At 36.5% G+C, this 21,973-nt stretch overlaps 1 protein-coding gene and 1 long non-coding RNA gene across 3 annotated transcripts in view; one reads left to right on the top strand and one right to left on the bottom strand.

Annotated features, from left to right (window-relative positions):
• The window catches only part of LOC124947046, a 42,170-nt gene extending 31,373 nt beyond the window's left edge, over positions 1 to 10,797 (bottom strand). Inside the window, exon 1 of the long non-coding RNA XR_007100301.1 lies at positions 10,351 to 10,797. This is a non-coding gene — a long non-coding RNA (uncharacterized LOC124947046). The remainder of the gene's footprint in view (positions 1 to 10,350) is intronic.
• Positions 10,798 to 11,492: 695 nt separating this feature from the next.
• Positions 11,493 to 21,973, top strand: part of LOC124947040 (homeobox protein B-H1-like) — a 24,483-nt gene continuing 14,002 nt past the window's right edge. The window contains exons 1-2 of one of the 2 annotated variants that reach the window (XM_047488633.1): positions 11,493 to 12,449; positions 12,566 to 13,372. In XM_047488633.1, coding sequence (XP_047344589.1) covers positions 12,901 to 13,372 — 472 coding nt within the window. In that variant the 5' untranslated portion in view covers positions 11,493 to 12,449; positions 12,566 to 12,900. Of the gene's footprint in view, positions 13,373 to 21,973 lie in introns of both variants that reach the window. The other variant, XM_047488632.1, reaches the window with a different exon arrangement.

Genomic DNA, 21,973 nt, shown 5'->3' on the forward strand with positions numbered 1-21,973 from the left:
TAAATGCCGCTGAAACAAAAAATGAGTAGGTAATGACAGTACCGGGGCTTAGCACACACACACATACACAGAGAGTGGCGGTAGGTATCTCGAAGAACGTTAAGAAAGAGAAAGAAAGAAAGAGAGAAAGAAAGAGAAGAGAAGAAAGAAGGGGGACCGTGTGATTACCCATCGACCAATAGCCGTGCTCAAAGCGGCCATCATGGTCCAGCCGTAGACGTGCAATCACGCGGTTCTCCAGCATCTCCTGAGAAAGAGACGGGATGATCTTAGACTCCTACAGGTATCTCTCGACTCTCGAAACGTGAGTTCGAAGAGTTATGTACGTTTGATAATGACTATTAAAGAAATCAAAGTAGACCCTTCATAGAAATTTTCTTGATAAGAAATAAGCAAAATAGAGAAATTCGATTTCGATGTTTGAATTATTTTTTTCTCTTTTTTTTTTTTTGGTTTATATGACCGACTCGTTTCTTTCTTGCGGAGCAACGAAAACATTACTTAAGTAGGTACATACACAGACGTTAGAAGTTCTCGTTAAGTTAATTAGGAAAGAACCTTCGAGGATATCGCAGACTGGCGTCAATTTGTTTGGAAAACGCAGGGCACCGTAAAAAATAACGACGTTTTGTTAAGCCGCGACAGGATCGTAGAAAAGTAAAACCGGCTAATAAGCGCTTTCACGTGCGAGCGGTAGTCTTAGGCATCGTGTACGTATCTACGTTCACCTGCTATGTTCTATGCCCTTAGTACTTACGTACATATGTACGTAATGTAACTACCTTATCTGAGTATTATCGTTCGGCTACGTAGCGAACTTCATAAAGCTAATTATGAAGGCCTCTTAGCGGTTCTCAACTATAAAATGAAAGCCGACTAAACTATTAAAAGAGGAAGACGGTTAGCTCGTAAAACTTTGCGAACCAAACTAGTATCAAGATGAAGAGGAATAGAAGGAGAAGGAAAAGAAGAAGAAGAAGAAGAGGGAATAAGCAATTTTACGATACTAATAGAAACGTACAAGTTGCTCTTTTCGATAATTATCCAACAAGATTCAAAGGACAATATAAAGAGAAGATAGGAAACAGCTGAGAGAGTTTAGGCGAACGCGTTTTTCTTTTAACGATAACATTTAAGACCGAATATAATTGCATCCTGTCTTTAAAAGCTCGAGGAATAAAAGAGGAAGAAAAAGAAGAATAAAAATATAGACAAATGTAAACGATTATTCCGTTGTCATATTTTTCGTCGTCACATACTGTAATCTCACGAGTGTGCTCTCGAAAGGAGAATTACGTGAACTGACGAGGACGAACTCTAGTACTACCTATATACGCTTTTCCTATCTATGACGGATCGCCTCGAAGATTTCACCCGGAGGCTCGTGTGAAACATGCGGATAATGACGAGTAGAAGAGAGGCATCATCGTATGCGGAATAGCCGGCGCTTAATAACTCGTTAATTATCGTTTTAGGAAATCCGCGAGCATGCACAAAGAAAGAGAGAAAGAGAAAGATGCGGAATAGCCTATCTATGTATGTATACATAGAATATACAAGTGTATGAACCTCAAGTCGTCTTCGTCCAATTACTTTACGTAACTCCAGTACGTTCATTTCTCCGTTGGTCGCGGTAATTGGTTTAATTGCGTTTCACAAAGGAGAAAAAAGAGGTGCTTCGATGTTGTAGGTGTCGACCGAAGGGAAACGCTCGTTCTGGAAAAAGAAAGAGAAAGAAAGAAAGAGAGAGGAAGATGATTTTCTCGACAACGACGAGGTTCGACGGAACCTTTTTGAAACGTTAGATGTTAAAAAAAGACAAGAAATTATCCCGTTCGCAATTAAGAATCGTTTTTTATAACGACTCTTGGTCTCTCGATCTTTTTTTCTCTTCTTCTCTTTTTCTCTCTCATTCTCTTTCTCTCTCTCTCTCTCTCTCTCTCTCTCTTTTTCTATTTCTATTTCTTTCGCTCTTTACTCTTTGCTCGTCGAATACACGCGACGACCTCCATTGAGCGGTTAATATTTCGCCATGTTTTTTTTATTTTCCCATACCGTCGACGGTAGAACGCACCTCACGACTTCCTGTGAGATTGTTATCGGTTATCATTACGGTAGTTTTAGGTTATCATTATGGGCGGTCCTATTGGCTAGACCGATGAAATTTTCGTTCTGTTCTGTTATATAAATTGTGTTCGCGAATCAGAACACAAGAAATTTATCCATAATCTTAACTTTTAAATCGTTTTTTATATCTAAATATACACTATTAGGAAAGATCGAAGCTGCGTGATTTTCCGTAACGATGTAGTCATTCTGATATTAAAAATTATCAGGAAACTTTCCAAACTTTTGCTTTTTTTTAGAATATTTGTGTAATATCATAAATTTCTATAATTCGGGCTCACGAAGTTGGAATTTCTCACGGTAAAACTGAGGACGTCGATTAGCGATACAGTGCAAATTCAAGAGGCCAATAAATCACGGTCAAACACTAGTACTTTTTCGTCACACCCACTGTACGCGCTCTAGCTGCCGGCATTAAGTCGCCTTTGAACGACGTATAACGCTTTTAACAAGGAGATCGCGTGACAAGATCGTCTATTCTGGCCTTCTTCGTTGGGATTACGAAGTTGCCAACTTGAAAAATATCTTTTTGTTTACGAGTTTTCGATACTTTACGTTCAACTCATTTTGTTCATAATAATAAATGAGAAGGGATTATTTATTTTAATATAGATATAAATCTTTAGTTTTAATTAAATTAAATTAAATTAAATTAAAATTTTATATTAATTAGTAGATTAATAAAGATTATATTATTATTCCAATAACTTATACAAAGTCAATAAAAAGAAAAAAGAGAAAGAAAGATACACAAGAAAACGGACAAAGTAAGAGAGAAATAGAGAGATACAAGAAGAACGGAAGTTGGATGACGTTTCGCTTCGTCGTGGACAATGGCGCGACGGAAAGGAAATAATTCGCGAGGGACTTAGCCCGTGGCACTATTTAGACTTTGGACTTGCACGTTTCTTCGTTGTTACTGCGTTTGGTACCTTCGCTTCTGGTAGAAGCATTGTCTTGACAACTTAGCGGTTATTTTACACGCTGTTGGCTCGGTAAGCTAGCCACGAGTTTACTGCTATTTCTATGCTAATGAGTCGTTCCAAGAAGACGTAGGAGTTCGTTTGGTGGACAACTAAGGGAAGAAGGTATACGTGCACACAGGCGCATGCGAGGCAGGGAGAGTGATAAGAAGAGTATAGAGAGAGAGAGAGGGGGGGGGGAAGAGGGAGAGAAGAAGGAGGTAGGTTGAAGAAGAAACTCCTAGAGGAGTCAGTTTCCTCAGTTTCAAATGGCTCGAGTTAATACCAAAACTTCGCTTCTACTTACTGGTCGCGAGCTAAATTCACAGCAAAACGAGCACTTGCGAAATACATGCACGTAACAGCGTATCATGGCTTTTCAAGAAGAGAAATAGAGAGAGAGAGAGAGAGAGAGAGAGAGAGAGAGAGAGAGAGAGAGAGAGAGGGAGAGAGAAACCAGGTTTCTCAGCAATTAGTTATCAGTGAAGAAGTTCAAGCAGGTACCTACAAACATAGCTGAATTCAATTCGGATCGGTTCTAAGCAGCAGCTTCGTTCCACGTTGATTTAAGGAGAATATCAAGGAAAGGAGGATGAGAGGAAAGTACTGTGCATTTATCTTCAACAGCAACATTCACGCGCGCACACTTATTCCCTGGCATTGACTTGCACGACCTCGAGCATTGCAAGTCGATCTGTATCGTAAGTGGTTTCGAAAAGAATTCCGAACGCCACCGGCTCCCAATATCGGTATACAACATGCAAATTGCTGTCTTCGATTCAGACAAGAAGGGAAGAATATCTTAAACTTTTCCGATCGGCAGCTACTGATATCACGAATGCGATTTGCGTTCGTTGGTCTCACGTAGGTACTTCGAGTAAGTAAATCGTACAAAAGTGAAACGAAATATGTAAACAGAAATGGTAAAACGTCGAAAAGTAGTTATAGAGAGTACACAAATTGTAAAATTATAAAATTGTTAAAAATGATCAAAAAAATCGGAATTTAGGTTTTATTATATATTGGTATAATTTTCTTAATGTTAACGTTAAAGTTAATTTTTTAACGGTGAAAGATTCTCTGATTCTTTGATAAAGTCACCTTGATGTAATTGATAAAAAAAAAAAATAAATAAATAAAATGAAAAGCATTTTCGAATTTACGAAGAAATGTCAAAAATTATGGTTTAGTAAAAGTGTTCTGAAGTTGGACAATCCCCTATTTCTCGTATATTAAGTTTGTCTGATAAAAATATCTTGTTTTGTTTTTTTTATATAAAACAGATCTCGTTTATGCAATAAAATTGTATATTTGAACACAGATTTATTTTAATTTATTTAAATAGGTTTATTTTAAAACAAAAATACTTAGGAAATTGTGTATATATAAATTTCAAAACTTTGTTAGTTTTGTTTACAAATGCTGCAAGTTTATTTATCCCTCTTTCCGTATTTTTTATTGAGTAAACGTAGTAAAGTTCTTTTAAAAACTTTAAACGTTTCAGTATTTTTTTTCCATCCTTTTTTTTTGTTTTCATTGTTTCTATCGCCCTTACTATCGATTCATGAAATCATGATTTTTCATTTCTTTTATAGTTTACTATCGTCTATAATCTAAAAATTTACGGAAATAGTTTAATTCCATCAAAGTATTCGATGAAAAATGTTTCGATTATTAGAACATGTGGGATCTAGTTTCGAGAAAGAGAATTGTTTTAGAAACATATCATTTTTTATTACCTTTAAGAAACAATTAAAAGAAAAAACGTATAGGATTTTACTTCTACTCTATTTTCACAAAAATTAAAAATTAAAAAAGAATAATTACTAATTTAAAAATTAAGTCATATCGAAGAAAAGACATGTTGAAACAATTTTTGAAAATCACAAAAATAGAAATCAACGCGTAACTTACTAATGCTCGATAACAAATGATTCCATAGTTTCATAGTATTATTCTGAAATAATTGTCCAACTTATCAATAGTTTGCAGAATTTATATAACAAAATAAGTCGGTGGTCTCACACAAATAGAGAGATTTCGACTTTGGTAATTTTCCTTTATTCTTAATAAAAATTGTCATGAAAAAATCTGTTACAATATCACTTAATTAATTTAATAAATTATTTTACAATCTATATACACAAATTATATAACTACACGACTAAAGGGAAGACATCTAAGAATATAATGAAAACTAGAGCTTTGAATTACCTAAACCTATTACCTGCCTACATTACAGAACGAGAAGAAACAAGAGTAGGGGTGGAACCACCGAAAGGTGGATGAAAAAAATGGCAGATACGTCATCGAGATAAGGCGAACGGCTACGCACGGTGACCGGGAGGCATGAAAATAAAGAGAGGAACGAAAAATGTAGCCACGCTACGAGTCGCAAAGCGATTAAGTCCATTATACAGTTTTATCAGCATGAGAAAGATCTAATAGCGGTAACGTAAAGACCCCCCTTCTCTTTCTCTTTCTCTTTTTCTCTCCTTCTCCCGTTTCCTCTTTACCAGACTAATTCTCACCCCTCGGAAACGACCCTCCACCGAGCACCCGCGTAATACTAAGGCGTAAACGGACCCCCTCGATGTGTCATATGCGCCACTTGTATTCGCGTGTTTTTTTCCCCACTATTTTTCTGATGCCTCTTTTAACTCGTGTATGTAAAAACTCTTAGGAACCGTCGAAGATAAAACTCTCTTGCGTGTTTTCGATCATTCAAATATTAAGTTGATCTATAATCAGGTATAAGTGTTTTAAGTAAAAAATTTATTACAATGATACATTACTTATTCAGAAATCAGTCATAATAATATATAATAGTTCAAATTTATTCGAAGACCATCGAAAGACTTAAATGGCAAAAATGAAAAAAAAAATATTTTTCCTAGAGAATAAGAATTAAATATATATCTCTGTCGAAAGAATATTTTGTTAAAGAAGATAATTTAATGGACGAGCTTTAAGAAATCTACGAAACCTTTCCTATCTTTAAGCATCAATCATATATCCATTTATTTAAGTAAATTCATTTAAATGGATGAAAAAAAACACGAGCAAGGTGTGCAAGCGTGACTCGTACGGTACACATATAAACGCACGAACACATATAACGCTTACACTTTGTAACGAGAATTTGCTCGTTACACTCCGAACGATTAAAACACCTGCAGGAAATCACGACCCCCTACCCCCCCCCCTTCCACCCTTGACTCTCCCTCGAATGCAAATATTATCTTAATTGCTATAGAAAACTAGCACCGTTACGTAGAAATGCTTTTTCTTTCCTTTCACGCGTTAGCTCTATCTAACGAGTACGGGTATAAAGCAGACAGAGGGAGTTGGAAAATAACTTAACCCCAACCCCCAAGAACAAGGCTACAATTTCGTAAAATGCTTTCATGATGACTCGTAAAAGTCTTTTTTAGTTTCCTACTATGAATCGATATTAAATTTATCGAGAAGGGATTTCCTTTGAGGGTGTCCAAATCGTTAAAGGAAGGAAACGTTCTTAATCACTCGTTTGTCACTTTTTAACTACTACTGATTTAATTCCACTCAATTCATTTAGAATCATATTTTTTTACTCGATTATTATTATTATTATTATTATTATTATTATTATTATTATTATTAATATTTCTTTTTCTTTTTCTATATTTTGTATATTTCATTCGTCTTGAATATATTCTTACTCAAACACTTCTCAATTTACCTAATATCCTGCTACTCATTATAATCCATTCGATAGGTAATAAGTTTAACTAATAAGATTTCCTAAACACACGTAGATATATAAAACGTAATTACATTAGTTGCAGAATAACTCAACGTTCTTGTAATTCATGCGAGCAGAAAAGTAACGAATACCTTTCGAAATCGGTGATGATGAATCGGCGATTTAGCAAGGCACTCGCTTTAGGTAACGTCCGCTTCTCTTGCTTCTCGCGTACTCGCGTTTATTAAGCGGCTCCTTTATGTTTGACTTAATTAACTTCCCGTGTGCGCTTCTTCCCTCCGTGAAAAGTCGAATATCTTACGTGAATCCCTCCATAACGAGCATAAAAGTAAAGGATATTAACAAATCGTATTTATGCTTGAGGCATTGGAATCATTTCTATTTGATCAAGATCTATCATAAAGCCAATTAAATTCGATCTAATCGATCTTTCCAATTCTTTTTCTTTTTTTTTCTTTTTTCTCTTTCGAACACGTACTAAGAAATTTCTAAGCTAACATCTCAAGCTTAACGAGCGCTTAATGTAACAACGAAACGTTATGAGATCGAATCGAGTTGCTAAGCGGACTAAAACGTGTACTTATGTATTTACACTTATATATATTCTGTATGTATATACATATCTATCTATATAACATGTAAGTTCACTGCGACGAAAGTGGATAATAAAATGGAAAAGTGAACGGATGGAAGAGAATGATGATAAAAAAGAAAAAGAGAATAAAAAGGAGAGAGAAAGAGAGAGAGAAAGAGAGAGAGAGAGAGAGAGAGACAGAGAGAGAGAGAGAGAGAGAGAGAGAGAGAAAGAGAGATAAAGAAGAAGCGCATCTTTGCGTTGCACCATGATGCGCATGCGAACGTCTTCCGACTTATGGAAGTTTAGCCGTTAACTTAACCGGCGTTTACCTTAATCTAAGATCAGAGCCCCGGACTGCGGGCCGTGCACTGTGCGCTATAATGTATGACCGTATGAATATGCATTGGACACGGTATGAGGTCCGTACCTACCTACCTACTACACGAGCAAGGCCCACATACATACAAGCGTACTTATTATTCGCGCGTGTACACCTCGTTCAACATGTTTGCTCACGCTCATTTTACCGGTACACACGACGAATCGCACAGGATAGCTTCTTGTATGCGTGTAACTATACTATTACTGTGTATATGTGTGTGATTATGTGTTGGTCTATCTCCATCTTTCTGTGTACATTCTCTTTCCCTTTCTTTCTCTCTTTCTATTTCTCTTTCTCTTTCTATTCTTATGTACAAACACATAGATAAATACGTACTTACAAGATATGATACTATTTTTCTTTATGTATGTGTACACCTACTAAAAGTCACATTTTTGGAAAGCACTCGTGAGTATCAAGAAAGGTATCCTTTGTGTAGGTGTAATTTGTTCGTTCACGGCTACGTAAGTATACACATTTATACACGTACCTATAGCTTACATACAAGCCGATAGAGGCAGCCACGACGAAAGAGGTGAGTCGAAGGTGGATCCTTATCTTCAGAAATTTTACGAGCGTTTTAAGGGATCGTTAATTCCACGACTTTTATCGTATGTCGACCTCTACTGTACACTTTCCTTTCGTTTTGTAGCAGCTGCCAGGCAACAGCACGCTTCCAACTAAATTTTTTACGTCTTTTCGCGATAAGTTACCTGGTGTAACGAATGATTTCGTTAATGATTTCATGGATATAATGGGAACGAAGGGTACTATGAAATTTTATGGAATGTTGAATTAATTTAATGGTTAATGATCGTTATTTTGATAATCGATGATAATAACAATAAATAAGAGAAGAAAAAGAAAACGAACATTTTCCATTGCAATTTGAAAATAGTATTTGAAAATAGAAGCCATCGAAAAAACGTGTTTAAGTATAAACCTTTCTCATATCGTTCGTTGTAATATGATTACAAGATCAGTCTTTGACGTAGATACATACAAAACACAGGATCGACTGGTATTCGATACACGACTCTGGTCATTCCATTGCAACATTTGTAAAGGATACCAAAGAAAACAGGTAGGTTTTTGTCATTTTATCTGCAACCCTCTAAATCCCAGGAAGCCAGCCAAAATAAAAGGGTAGATGAAAACAATGCTATTATCTTGAATTACTCGTCTTGACACTGGTCACACATTATTAAATATCCTTAACGTTAAAAACTGTTATGTTGTTATGATCTTGTAGGTATTTTGTAAAATAATTCTTATTAAGAAAAAAAAAAAAAAAAAATGAGAAAAAAAAATAAAAAAGATAGAATGAAACAAAGGAAAAAAAGACAAGAGAAAAAGGAAAGAATATCTATAAATATTTCTTTTGAAAAAAAGTCCATTTATTTTTTCTCTCACCTTTCTTTTTTCTTTCTTTCTCTTTACAAGGGTATCATCGTAGAAGAAGTAGCTTCTACGATTCATGAGGCTTAATTGGCAACTCGATAAGAGGCAGTTTTAACGCTTTTAACTTTTCACTTCGACTCGGCCGGCGCCGTCCTAGCGAGAGGGAGGTTCGCGCGACTTCTCATGTATATTTAAACGAGAAATATCCTGGGGGCTGATGCGTTTCTTCTACGTATATTAACACCACGCATTCATATTAATATATTTGAGTCGCGTCTCATGCTGAGAGAAACAACCCCGTTGGTACGAGAAAAAGAGAGAGAGAGAGAGAGAGAGAGAGAGAGAGAGAGAGAAAGAAAGAGAGAGAGAGAAAGAGACAGAAAGAGAGAGAAAGAGAGAAGGAAGTAAACGAAGAGAGAAGGTGGCGTTCGCTACTTGCTGGAAGTGTAAACGGAAGTGGAAGCGAAGTGCCGAGGCTTTTTCTCTGCTGGAAGTTAATTGGCGAGTGATAAGCGCGCTCTTTAACGCCATTAACTTTTCATTTCGTCGCCTTCGAGTCGCGACACTCACGGCTAACTCTCTCATGTTTTATTCAATAATTCGCTTACTGTAAGCTTTTGCGAACACATGAGTACATACAGGTATTAGTTCTATACATACAATATATATTATATATATATATATTTATATATATACACATATGTATATATATATGTATATATATATATATGTATACATATAAATGTTTAAATGTATACTCTATGCATGTGTGTAGAACGATCGTACGAGTATTTCTTACCTTCGAGAAAGGATAGTAACTGTTATGATATGCGAGACGCGAGAATAGTGTAAGAGAATCTTATCCTCGTATTTCGTTCAGAGTTAACGATTAGAATACTGTGTTACGCATGCGTGCTCATATCGCTGAGACTCGTTTAATCTTTCCCTTTTCCAATTTGCGAACGCGGGAATATTCCTACATATTATATAGATATACCAATAGTATATATATATATATATATATATATATATATATATATATATATATATTGTTCAAGTTCATATATATATATATATTGTTTAAGTTTATACATTTGTCTATGGTGACATTAATTTATTGATGATGTATTCTATGATGAATGGATTATATACATACATATGTATCTATGTATTTAAAACATTAGATGGTCATCAAGGTCTTCAATACCGGATGTACCATATGGGCCACATCGTAGTCGGCAGGTACGGATCAAAGAGATGGCCACCCCATTTAATGAAATGATGTCACCAGGCACCCTTCCTAATTTCGATGATTCTTTCATTCCTCTCAACTCCAGCGTAACTAATTCGATTTAAAAGTGGTCTTACTCACTGCCAATGCTCGTTGCATTTTCAAACGCGTCGTCGTTAACGTCGTAAATTCGTAACGGAAAGAGACATCGTTACTAACAAAACGAATAAAAAGATCGTACGCGGAGATTCGATCGATAAAAGACAATCGGTATCACACTCGCGTCGCTTTTTTACTTCTCGCAAAATCGTTTCTACGATCGGGCGATTGTTCAACGATCGACGAAAGGCATGAAAACCACATCGTAAAAAGTGTTCCTCGACGGGAGTGGCCTCTGTCTCTCTCTCTTTCTCTCTTTTCCTTCGATGGTCTCATGAATTCGTAAATTCGCCGGGTAACTCCGAGCTAGGCTAACACCCTTCCCTCGATCTCCCACCCTTTTCTTCTCTGGCTCTCGATGGCTCTCTTCAACCCCCTTCCAGGTGGTCCCTAGCCTCTCACTCTCTCTTTCTTTCTCTCTCTCTTTTTCTCTTCTCCTCCCGTTTGGACTACTCGGTAGCCCATCTCGAAGAGAAGCTGCCGAAGAAGTGGGAGAAACTCGCGTCGAGCAGCTCCCACCCCTCGTCCCGTGGTCCCAGCCACCTCCCCTCATTCCCCCCTTTCACTCAATCTCTCCCCACTCTTCTCTTTCGTTCTCCGGACGCACGAGGAGAGCGCCGTTGCCTCCTCAATACCTTCCCCCCTTTCCTCCCTACTATAATGAAAGATATTAACTACAATTTTATATCGAATTACCGCTGAAATACATTTCAAATTACTTGGGCGTAGCCGCGGCACGTAGAAGAGGCGCCGAGGTTGCTCTGACGCCGATTCGCTGGCTACTTAACGTCGTGCCATTCGATTGGTCGATAAGAATTTGTGGTGGGGTGAAGTCAGGGCGTGCCAGAGACTCGATATGGCCGCCCAGGAACGAGTGGAGGCGCCTCGAAGACTTAGTCCGGACAGACCAGTCGAGGCAACTCGATGTATACGTACGCCTCGTGATTCGATATCGTTCGTTGTTATTCTTCTTCTTCTTCTTCTTTGTATCTTCTTCTTCCTCTTCTTCTTAACTAAATTTTTTTTTCTCCTTTTCGTAATCATAATCGATATCACACTCTATAAACCAATATAAAGATAATTATTATAGATACACATATATATATATATATATATATATATATATATATACATATATATGAAGATATATTTATGTATGCTAGTGATTCGAATGTGATTAATATGGGACAAGACTATTTTCGTGTGTATATGTGAATAAAATAGAGGACATCGTTCGATAATAATGAACCTATGATAATCGTGCCAGTTCGATGACCGGTGAATGTGCTTCGAAAAATAACAATCGACGATATAAAAATGTAAGAGATCCGCTCGAGAAAGTGATTGCGTCTTCGAAACGATCGAAATCTGAAGATTGGAACTTGATTAGTGTTCTTTCTAACAGTGTTAAAAAGTGAGCCTCAAGTGAGTCGAACTTGATATTGCAAAAAAACGATCGTAGAAAAGATTGGAGAATCTGATCGAAGCTTATCGAATCATGGAATCGAGAGAAGCTTAATCGTCGAATTGTTAAATAAGTGAGAGGAGATAGCGAGTTTGGTCTATCTTATCGCGAGATTCGTTTCTTACATAAAAATCATAATTAATAATTGCGCGGGTAAGGAAAAGGAGAAGGAAAAGGAAAGCGGAAATGGCCGGCGGGCGTGCAACTCCGTGCGGCAATTATGTTAAGTGGGCAATTAGCAATTAAGCAAGAAGCCGAGCCGAGCGGCCCCTTAATTGCATTCGAGACGAAGGTGGTGGTCAAGCCGCCGGAGGTGGAGCGATCGAGCTGACGTACGGGAGGAAGTGCAAGGTATAACGAGGAGTTATTTGATAACTTTCCTCGTTGATGCGGTGTCAATGTAAATGATCTATCAACCGTCAACTTTATTTATCTTTTATAGAAAGATTCGATGGATTCATTTTGAAAATTAATATATTTTTTGGGATTAACAAAGTTTTTTGATCCTGTCTTCAGCTATCGAAGATCATCGTTTGATCGGCGTCGACTAATTTTGGAATGTTCGTCGAGATCGTCACGATCCCGAAGAGTTTCGAGAAATTGGGATTACGCGATCAAGACATTGGATACAGTGAATGGTGAAAAAGAAAAAGGTTTCTTCGAAATAGACTCGTAAAATTTCGATATAGCTATTTTGCTGATAGCTAAAAAGGTGGTCGTGACTTCCTGGTGAAGAAAACGTTTCGATTATCGGCAAGATTCTTTCTCCCAGGTACCGGACGAGTCCTGGCGTGGCGACAGAGGTACCAACGGGTGCCCGTAGCCCGAAGGAACCACCGACGTCCACCGTAATGACGGTCCACCATCATCAGAACCACCACGTGGCGGCTCTCAGTGGTGTCGCCGTCGCCGGGAACGGTCTCAATCTCAGCAGAATGTCCGGCCTGGAACCCCATAGCCTGGACAATATCGTCGATAGAAATGGAGTAGGCATGGAGCTTCTTTCAAATGGTCTTGATGCCAGAAATAAGAGTCATAATAACAATAACAATAACAACAATAATCATAGTAACAGTTTACCACGAGGTAATGCCTCTACGACGATGCCTCAAAGATCGAGGTTCATGATCACCGATATCCTTGCAAGTGCTTCGAGTAAGGTACACCCATCGGGTCTGCCGGCACAAGAACCACCTGGAAGTCCACCTTCGACGCCTAGGGATCTCAGCGTTCGACATCAATCCAAGTCATCCTTGAGCAATAGCAATCTCGATGAGGATAGCGACGCCAGTCACCACGATGGTGCTTCCGTCACTTCCAATGGTAAGGATATTTCTTCCGATATTAGATTCTTCGATATTTTTTATTAACGAAAATATTCGTTAAATCTATTTAGGATTCTAACGTAGACGAAATAACAAAAAGGATGTAAAGAAACGATCGTTTAAACAATCGAACAACAACAAGAGTATTAATTTCACGATTTCACGCGTATTTATATCATGATCACTATTCGAATAGACTTTCACGAAGGTGCCAAGGACATTTATGGGGCGTCCTGCCCAACCGGATGTTCCAGTCGGTGGGATCGCCGTCATCCGTCACTTCGTAGCCGGCTTCTACGAAAGAAAGAGAAAGATAAAAAGAGAAAGAGAAAAAGAAATAGAAGAAAGTAAAGAAGGTTCTCGCCTTCTTCACAATCAGATATTTCCCGAGAGATAAAGGCTTCCACCGATGGGACCCCTTGTCCGACAACGTTTAGGGATTCTAATGGTCACAAATTGGAGCTCGGCGCTCGAGCGCTTTAATTATGTTACCCTCATTTGTTTCATTCATCTCTTCTCTCTACCTGCTAGTGTTGTCGCTATAGCTCTTTCTCAAAATCTTTTCTTAGCTCGAAACAATGACGTTTGATCCCTTCGGCGCCAAGTACCAAGTGGTCCTTTGTCGACTTTTCCTCGATCGATCGACGAATTTTAAATTTCATTAAATATTCAGAATACGATTAATAGTGTCATTCGACTTTTTTTTTTTTAATGCTGGATCATTAGAAAGAGAGAATCGAAATATTCCTCGCGAAATTATTCCAATTATTTTTTATTTCAACCTACACAGAGTTATCCTTTTTTCTTTCTGTCGTTCATTTTGCGGCCTATCATTAACTTAAACGATTCAACTAAAAAAGATGGAGTTTGTACGATGTTCTCTATGATACACCGTCCGTCATACCAACAGAGATACGAGTTTATTTATATACTTGCTTCGAGCGTATCGAGTTGGACGGCAGGATAAGATCAATGACCAGTTGGCGTTTAAAAATTTCGAAAGTCACGTCACGGTAATCAATAATCTGTGTCCTTGTCGAGTTGACACCAGGAAAGCAATTTGCGATAAGAAGTTCGCTGGCTTCCACTTTAACTATCGAACCCTGGCAAAAAGTAAGCGAGTAGTAACACTTTGGTAAGCGTTGTGTTTTAATATACAATAATAGAGGGATGATGATCATTCGGTCAGCCATTATGCTCTTTGACTCAAAATAATTTCATTCTCCTTTTTTTTTCTCATGAGAAAAGAAGGTTTTTCAAAGGATAATAATTTTATTATAATGACAAAAAGAAATTAAAGAAAAGAAATTAGTTAGTAGAATTCATAATAGTCTCCAATATTTCCTTTTTGTTATCATCAATTAAACGTCATATTTATCTAATATCTTTTACAACTCTTGAAAAATTCAAAATGCTTGTTATTGAATATTTAAACGAGATGTATGGAGTTTGGCTCGACGTACGAAGACTCACTTTGAAAACGTACGATCGAAAGGAGAGAGACAAATAGAGAGAGAGAGAGAAAGAGAGAGAGAGAGAGAGAGAGAAAGAGAGAGAGAGAGAAACAGAGAAAGAGAGAAAGAGAACTGGGGAAGGTGACGTACTGCAATTGTATCACACACTCGCGGTGTGTTCTTATGTGTCTCTAATGATACATGGCTACAGCGTTATCAGTTCGCGGTTAACCTCATGCGGCTAATCGCCGATGTGTGTATACGGTGTCTAACTCCCTTACGCTGTCGGATAAAGAATTAATGAAGGGCAATTAGGAGTAGTAACGTGGACTAGTAATTGCCGACGGACATGCTCGGGAGCTATTGTCGACGATTTTCGAGATCGATAGCCGATTGAAATGCATTTTCACTTGCTCACTTAGGTTTTATTTCTCTTATTTTTCTTTCTTTCCTCTCTCTCTCTCTCTTTCTCTCTCTCTCTCTCTCTCTCTCTTGTATATAGTTATTTATATATCTCAATGATATGCATTAATTATGTTCAAAGTTAATAAATAAGGAAAATGAAAAAGAAGGATTGAATTTTTATCTGATAACATTTCGTCTCTATATTCGAATTTTCAAGGGACATTAAGTGTCGATTTAATTCTAATGCGACCAATGTGAGTCCTCTCAGTGACGTACCCATCTACTTTTCAACGATAAATAGCGTGCAAAAAAGTGGGCTCTTTCCTCACGCAAATATCGTTTTTCAGCGCGTGTAGCAGTCGTTTGTAATCCGCTTATGAAGCCAACATTCGGCCCTCGGGGACACATTGTCGTCGTCGACCCAATGCTCTTCTCTCTTTCTCTCTCTCTCTCTCTCTCTCTCTTTTTCTCTTTCTTTCTCTGTTAACGTACCAGCAAGACGGCAAAGGGATTCGACTTTTCGCGCGAGACTAATCCGAGAACCGGAAATGATTGGCAACCGTTTAGAACTCGACACGGATTAGGAATTCTATGAAAGTTTGCTGAGACGAAAGAACGACCCTTCCTTAGTATATATATATATATATATATATATATATATACATATATATATATATATATATGTATGTATGTATGTATGTATGTATTACACCCCGGTATCGTGTGCCCTCAAACTCTCTTTCTGACAAACGAGAAACCGGCTGTCATGCTTTTGACGAGACAATCTGCTCTCGATTAATTCATGTGGCTCAAGCGATGCCGAAAAAAAGGTAGCTATATTTAAAAACGTTCATAGAAATGACGATCTTCTTCCTTAACCAACGACGAATAAAAATTATTCGTTTTCTTACAAATATTAAAATTTTTATCTTGATATTTTTTTCTTCCTTTATTTTCATTCGTTACTTCAACGCATAGTAGAAACGACAGTTTGTAGTAATGCTGCAAATCCTATTTTTCCAATAAACACCCGAACGGTACTTTTCTAAACATTCTCTTTCGTGACTTACTTCGTCTAATACTAACTAGTATGGTTGACCGTGCTGTCATCAGAGTTCGTACGTTCGGTTTTCAATGATCGGTCTAATGAGATTCTCTCGATGGCAAAGCTTCTTAACCAGCTCTCTACAATGTCGATGGTGTTGACCTCGCTTCGTGACATACTTGAAAAAAAAAAAAAAAGAAAAGAAAACAACAAAAACAAAGTTATACCCCGTTGTTTTCAATATCATTGAACGTCGATGATAAGAATGAACATAGAAGTATAAACATTATCTTTTTAAACTTTAGAAACTTTTGTTAAATCGATCGCAAATCTTTTGATTGAAGTTCGATCGGGAATCCAAAAAACGTTAGACAATACGCATTGTTTCGTACTATATCTAAATCGTTTGATATCGAACCGGATCAATAGAATAATTAATTGTTTCTCTCGATATCTCTGCGATTTTCGTTCGAATGTCCTACAAGAACAACTATATATAATTCCGTTTCAATAATAATTTTCATAGAAAATATGTCTCTCTCTCTCTCTCTCTCTCTCTCTCTCTTTGTATCTCTTTTTTTCTCCCTCTCTCTCTCTTTCTCTATCTATCGAGGTGAGAAGATTTCTGAAGTTTGATATCGGAGAAGAAATAATACCGATACGATTCGAATTTAGTTATATAGTGGATAAATGAAGAAAAACGTGATGTTTTAAAGTTAATCGTCGACGGCATGCTTCAACGCCTTGCACGTTTGCCGAAAGTATTTCTCTCTCTCTCTCTCTCTCTCTCTTTCTCTCTCACTCTCTTTCTCTCTCACTCTCTTTCTCATGAGATTTACAGCATGAACACGCACATACGAGCGATTAACACGCAAATCGAAGTCTCGAGAGTGACGTGCGCACTTGCGATGTACATATATAGATATGTGTATAGGTATATGTAACTATTTAAGTACCCACTGTTCATATATATATATATATATATTCGTTTTATAAACTCACTGACACTCTCTCTCTCTCTTTCTCTCTCTTTTTCTTTCTCTCTTCCTCTACCTTATGAAGTCAAACACGAAAGAAAGGACGACACGTGTAGTCGAACTCCCTGGAGCAAGAACAACAACGTCTACAACGATGACTACTTGGAGGCCACTTGGCTAGTCGCTAACACGAGTTTCGCGTGACTGTCTCAAGCTTGGTATTAAAAGGACCGATTTTCTTCGTAATCCGAAGGAGATTTTCTTTCTTTCTCTTACGTAGAAGTCAACTATCGATTCGGAGAGATATACGATTTTCGATTTGTAAACTGTTGTATGTATCAATGATATAAAATCATTGAATAATTTGAGATAACAATCGATTCGAAATCGATTATCTTACAACGATCAAATAGAACTGTCTTTCGAGTTAATGAATTTTCAAATGAAAAGAAAAAGAATAAGAAAAGGAGGAACGAAAAATTTCCTTAGTTGTTAAACGATGACTCGTCGAAATCACGATCCAATTCCTTCCAGGAGAAAAGGAAACGAGGCGAGTCGGTGACAGTGACTGAGTTCTACACATCGATGACTTACAATTAGAGTGGGCGAAAAGCTATCCACGAGTTCTTTTTCCCTTCAAACACCGTTATTGTTGTATCTTTGTGTTGTATGTAATCCCCTTCAATCCTCTCTCTCTTTTTCTCTTTCTTTCTCTTTCTTTCTCCGCCTTTTTCTTTTTCATTGTCATTCTTTCTATTCTAGCGTCAGACGGTGAGCGTAACTTTTTTCTCACACTCGAATCAAAGCATACCTCTTACCTAAGCGACGAAAAGTCGATTACCATAACCCTTTTTTATCAGCCCTCGTGTTTTGATTTAACGAAGCTCGAAAAAGAGATTCCAACACATACATACCTACATATATATATATATATATATATATATATATATATATATATATACAAATACTCACAATGATGTTTATTAGAATGTGGACACGGTGTATTCATGATAAACGGAAAAATAATAGACGCTTAGGTCGACGTATTATCTCTTGATAGACAACATATAAACCAGCGATAGTCGAAGTCATTGTCAGTCGTCGTGCATTTCCATTCACCGCCTACATGGAATGCACCCGTGAAATTCGAGAAACGCGAGCTATCTCTCTCTCTCTTTCTCTCTCTCTCTCTCTTTCTCTTTCTCTTTCTCTCTCTTTTGTGCACTCCATGAAACCTTAAGCTCGCATAATTCGATCTGACAGTAACTCCTGATTGCATTTTTCCCTATAATGTTTCCGAGGCAGCGACAGATCATTGAACAGTACGACACACGACACCTAACGAGTCCTTATTCTCAACACGTTAGAACCTATGAAATCCTCAAAGTATTATCATGAAAGAGAACGAACGAGTATTTCCTAATGCCGCCTGTAATTGTAATCGTATCGTTCGTAGAGTTGCTTTTCGATTGATAAACCAAGAATTATTTCAAGAAATCAAATAAATTTCTATGGATATTGTAATTATTTAAAATGATTCTAAGATCCTTTTCATAATTAAAAAGTGATTAGTCATAATATATCTCGAAGAAATAGTAGCTATTTAATGGCTTTATGTTACATGTAAATACATTTTATTATCCTTTATATTTCGATGTTAACACTAATTGTAAACCATTTATATTGTTAGAGGAAAATAGTATGACGAATACTATAATGAACGATTTCAATTATAATTTCAAAATAATTTTGCAAAATACTCCTTTTTTTCGATGATTGTAATGATATCCTGTTCCATTCCCTTGATAATACATATAATGTCAGTTACAAAGTATTATAAAAAGCAATATGATGTAATAGGAAGAAAATAGATAAGCATTTAGAGAGTCTATCGAATTAGAAGTACTTGTAACCAGCAGGCAAATATATAGCTACTTATCGTGCAGATCACTGATTCGACCCCATAGTTTGTTTTTTGAAGCTCTCCCGTTGCAAGTTCGAATCTCCCACCTATCCTATCTCTCTCTCTCTCTCTCTCTGTCTCTCTCTCTCTCTCTCTCTCTCTCTCTCTCACTCTCTCTCTCTTTAGCAGTCTGCAAATAGAGTGGGCAGGCAATAAAACGTGGCCCCATAACATTATCCCCGGTGTTTTCTCCCCCAAAGGTGGCGACTGTAACACAATACAGAAGAGGGGTCAGATTGTATGGCGCGCGCCGACAGCCACCGCCCCTGCATAGAACGGACCGAGGAGTGGGTGCGTATGGAAGTAGTCGAGCTAAGAGCGGAGACCACGAATATGATAGGAGGCCAAGCACGAACAAATTTTGATCTTCCATCACTATCGAATTTGTTAAAGAATTTCAACGAATTTGCTATCGTTTATATAAAAATTCGACCTATAAATATTGTTAAAAAATTTAGTTAAAAAGGATAATCATGTTCTCTTTATAAATCTATGTGAAGAAAAATTGTCTTTTTCTTCAAATTTCAATCAATTATCTCTTTATAAATCTATGTGAAGAAAAATTGTCTTTTTATTCAATTTTCAATTAATTATCTTCCAATCAATTATCTCGAGATGTTGAAGAATTTCCATCAATCTTATTATATTCGTTTGGCTTTAAAATTTACAAAATCTGACGTGTAAACATAATTAAAAAAGTCTAATTAATAGAGAAAATCCTGTTTAGCGAAATTTTATTTAAAGACAATTTCTTATTTTTTTACTGAAAGATATTATATAAAAAATAAATTTCAATCTTTTATGTTTATCGAATTCGCCAAAAGATTTCCATCAATCTTCTTACATTCATTTAGCTTTAATATCAACAAAATCTGATCTATAGAAATTATAAAAAAATCTAGTTAAGCTAATGAATCATATATACTTAAACATTTTTGCGAATAAAATTTATTTTCTTTTGTCATACGATATTGTTTAAAAAAAGAAATCGTATATGTAGGAATCATGCTAAACAGACTAGACAAACATGTTAAACAGACTACTAGTATCAATATTATTATTGTTATTATTACTACTACTTACTATTTCTACTACTATTTTTATTACTATTACGTACTATTTCTACTATTAATACTAATACTAGCATTACTATTATCTACTATTTCCACTTCTAATACTATTCTTACTATTATCATTATCTACTATTTTTATTATTAATACTATTATTAATACCTACTACTACTACTATTATTGCTACTACTATTATTGCTACTACTACTACTATTATTACCATTACTACTATTATTGCTACTACTATTATTGCTACTACTACTACTACTACTACTACTATTACTATTACTATTACTACTACTATTACTATTACTATTACTATTACTATTACTATTACTATTACTATTACTATTACTACTATTGCTACTTTTATTATTACTAGTATCACTATTACTACACTACTACTGTTGCTGTTGCTGCCTCTGTTGCTGCTACTTCTGCTACTACTACAATTTACCCTTCTCGCGGACTCGTAACGAAATATAGTGATAAGCAAATAAAATCGCGCGCACAATGGAGAGACTCCGGTCCTCTTTCTCTGCTTTCACCGTCGCCACCGGCAGCATCGTCGCTACGCGAACACCCTCTTTTACCATCCTCTCCTTTCTCGATTCTTTCCCCTTTTCACCCGCAATACTATCTCCGACGGCCATAAAGTGCAAAAGCAACGCTTTGCGAAAGTTTTATTATTTCCATTTTTACGATCCGTTCGGCTAACTCACCGCTTCGACCTCGTATTACACACATGTATCCACGCACACATACATAAATACGTACGTTGATCTTATACTAACGATGCGTAGATACTAACTCTCGAAAATATACGAAGGCTCGTTATAGGTACGTGATACAGAAAAGTTTCGCCATCGTTCAAACGAGAAGGACCTCGAAATCGACATCGTATCGCTCGTAATCCGGCATAAACGAGGATCATCTAACGCTAATCGCATCGATGAGTTTCTACTATTTGAAATGCTACCCATAAAATGAACAAGCAAGAGAGTTGAATAGCTATGTGAATTTACATAAGTGTTGTCGAAGCAATTCGATGTATTCGTGGTTAACGAATAAACGATGTGATTGAGTATTAAAAACAAGCTGATCACTCACGTCTACTATTTGATTAGAATTTATATGCCGACTTTATATCCATTGTATATATCTACCATCTTTTTCTTTCTTTTTTACGTTGTTTATATCGAATTGGCTAATAAGTTGTGTTAGAATTTTCTCTATTTTATATTTAAATAAATACAGCATTAGTAGGAATATTTATTATCAGAAACATTACTTACAAACATACATTACAAACAAACACAAACATTAATTATTAACCAATTTGATATTAGATATACTTTGTTGTTGTACTAGTGTTGTTTTTTATTTTGATATAAAATATCGAAAATTCTGACATTAGATACTTATTGGTTAAGCAAACTATTATTATTATTGTTGTTTTATTTACCTATAAAATGCTACAAATTCTAAACTTATTTAGTAAATACTTCGTTTTCGGTAACTCAAAACTCAATAGTATTATGTTGATAATCTACATAAATTAGCTACATATAAAAATTATTAGACATTTCTAATATAAGTTTCGTTTACATTATTGTCCAAGAATGAACGAACGTGAGGACGATAACGACGTCGACGACATTAAAGCTGAGCTGCAACTAATTGC

The sequence above is a fragment of the Vespa velutina genome, chromosome 2 (genome assembly GCF_912470025.1).
Source record: "Vespa velutina chromosome 2, iVesVel2.1, whole genome shotgun sequence".
Classification (NCBI taxonomy): domain Eukaryota; kingdom Metazoa; phylum Arthropoda; class Insecta; order Hymenoptera; family Vespidae; genus Vespa; species Vespa velutina.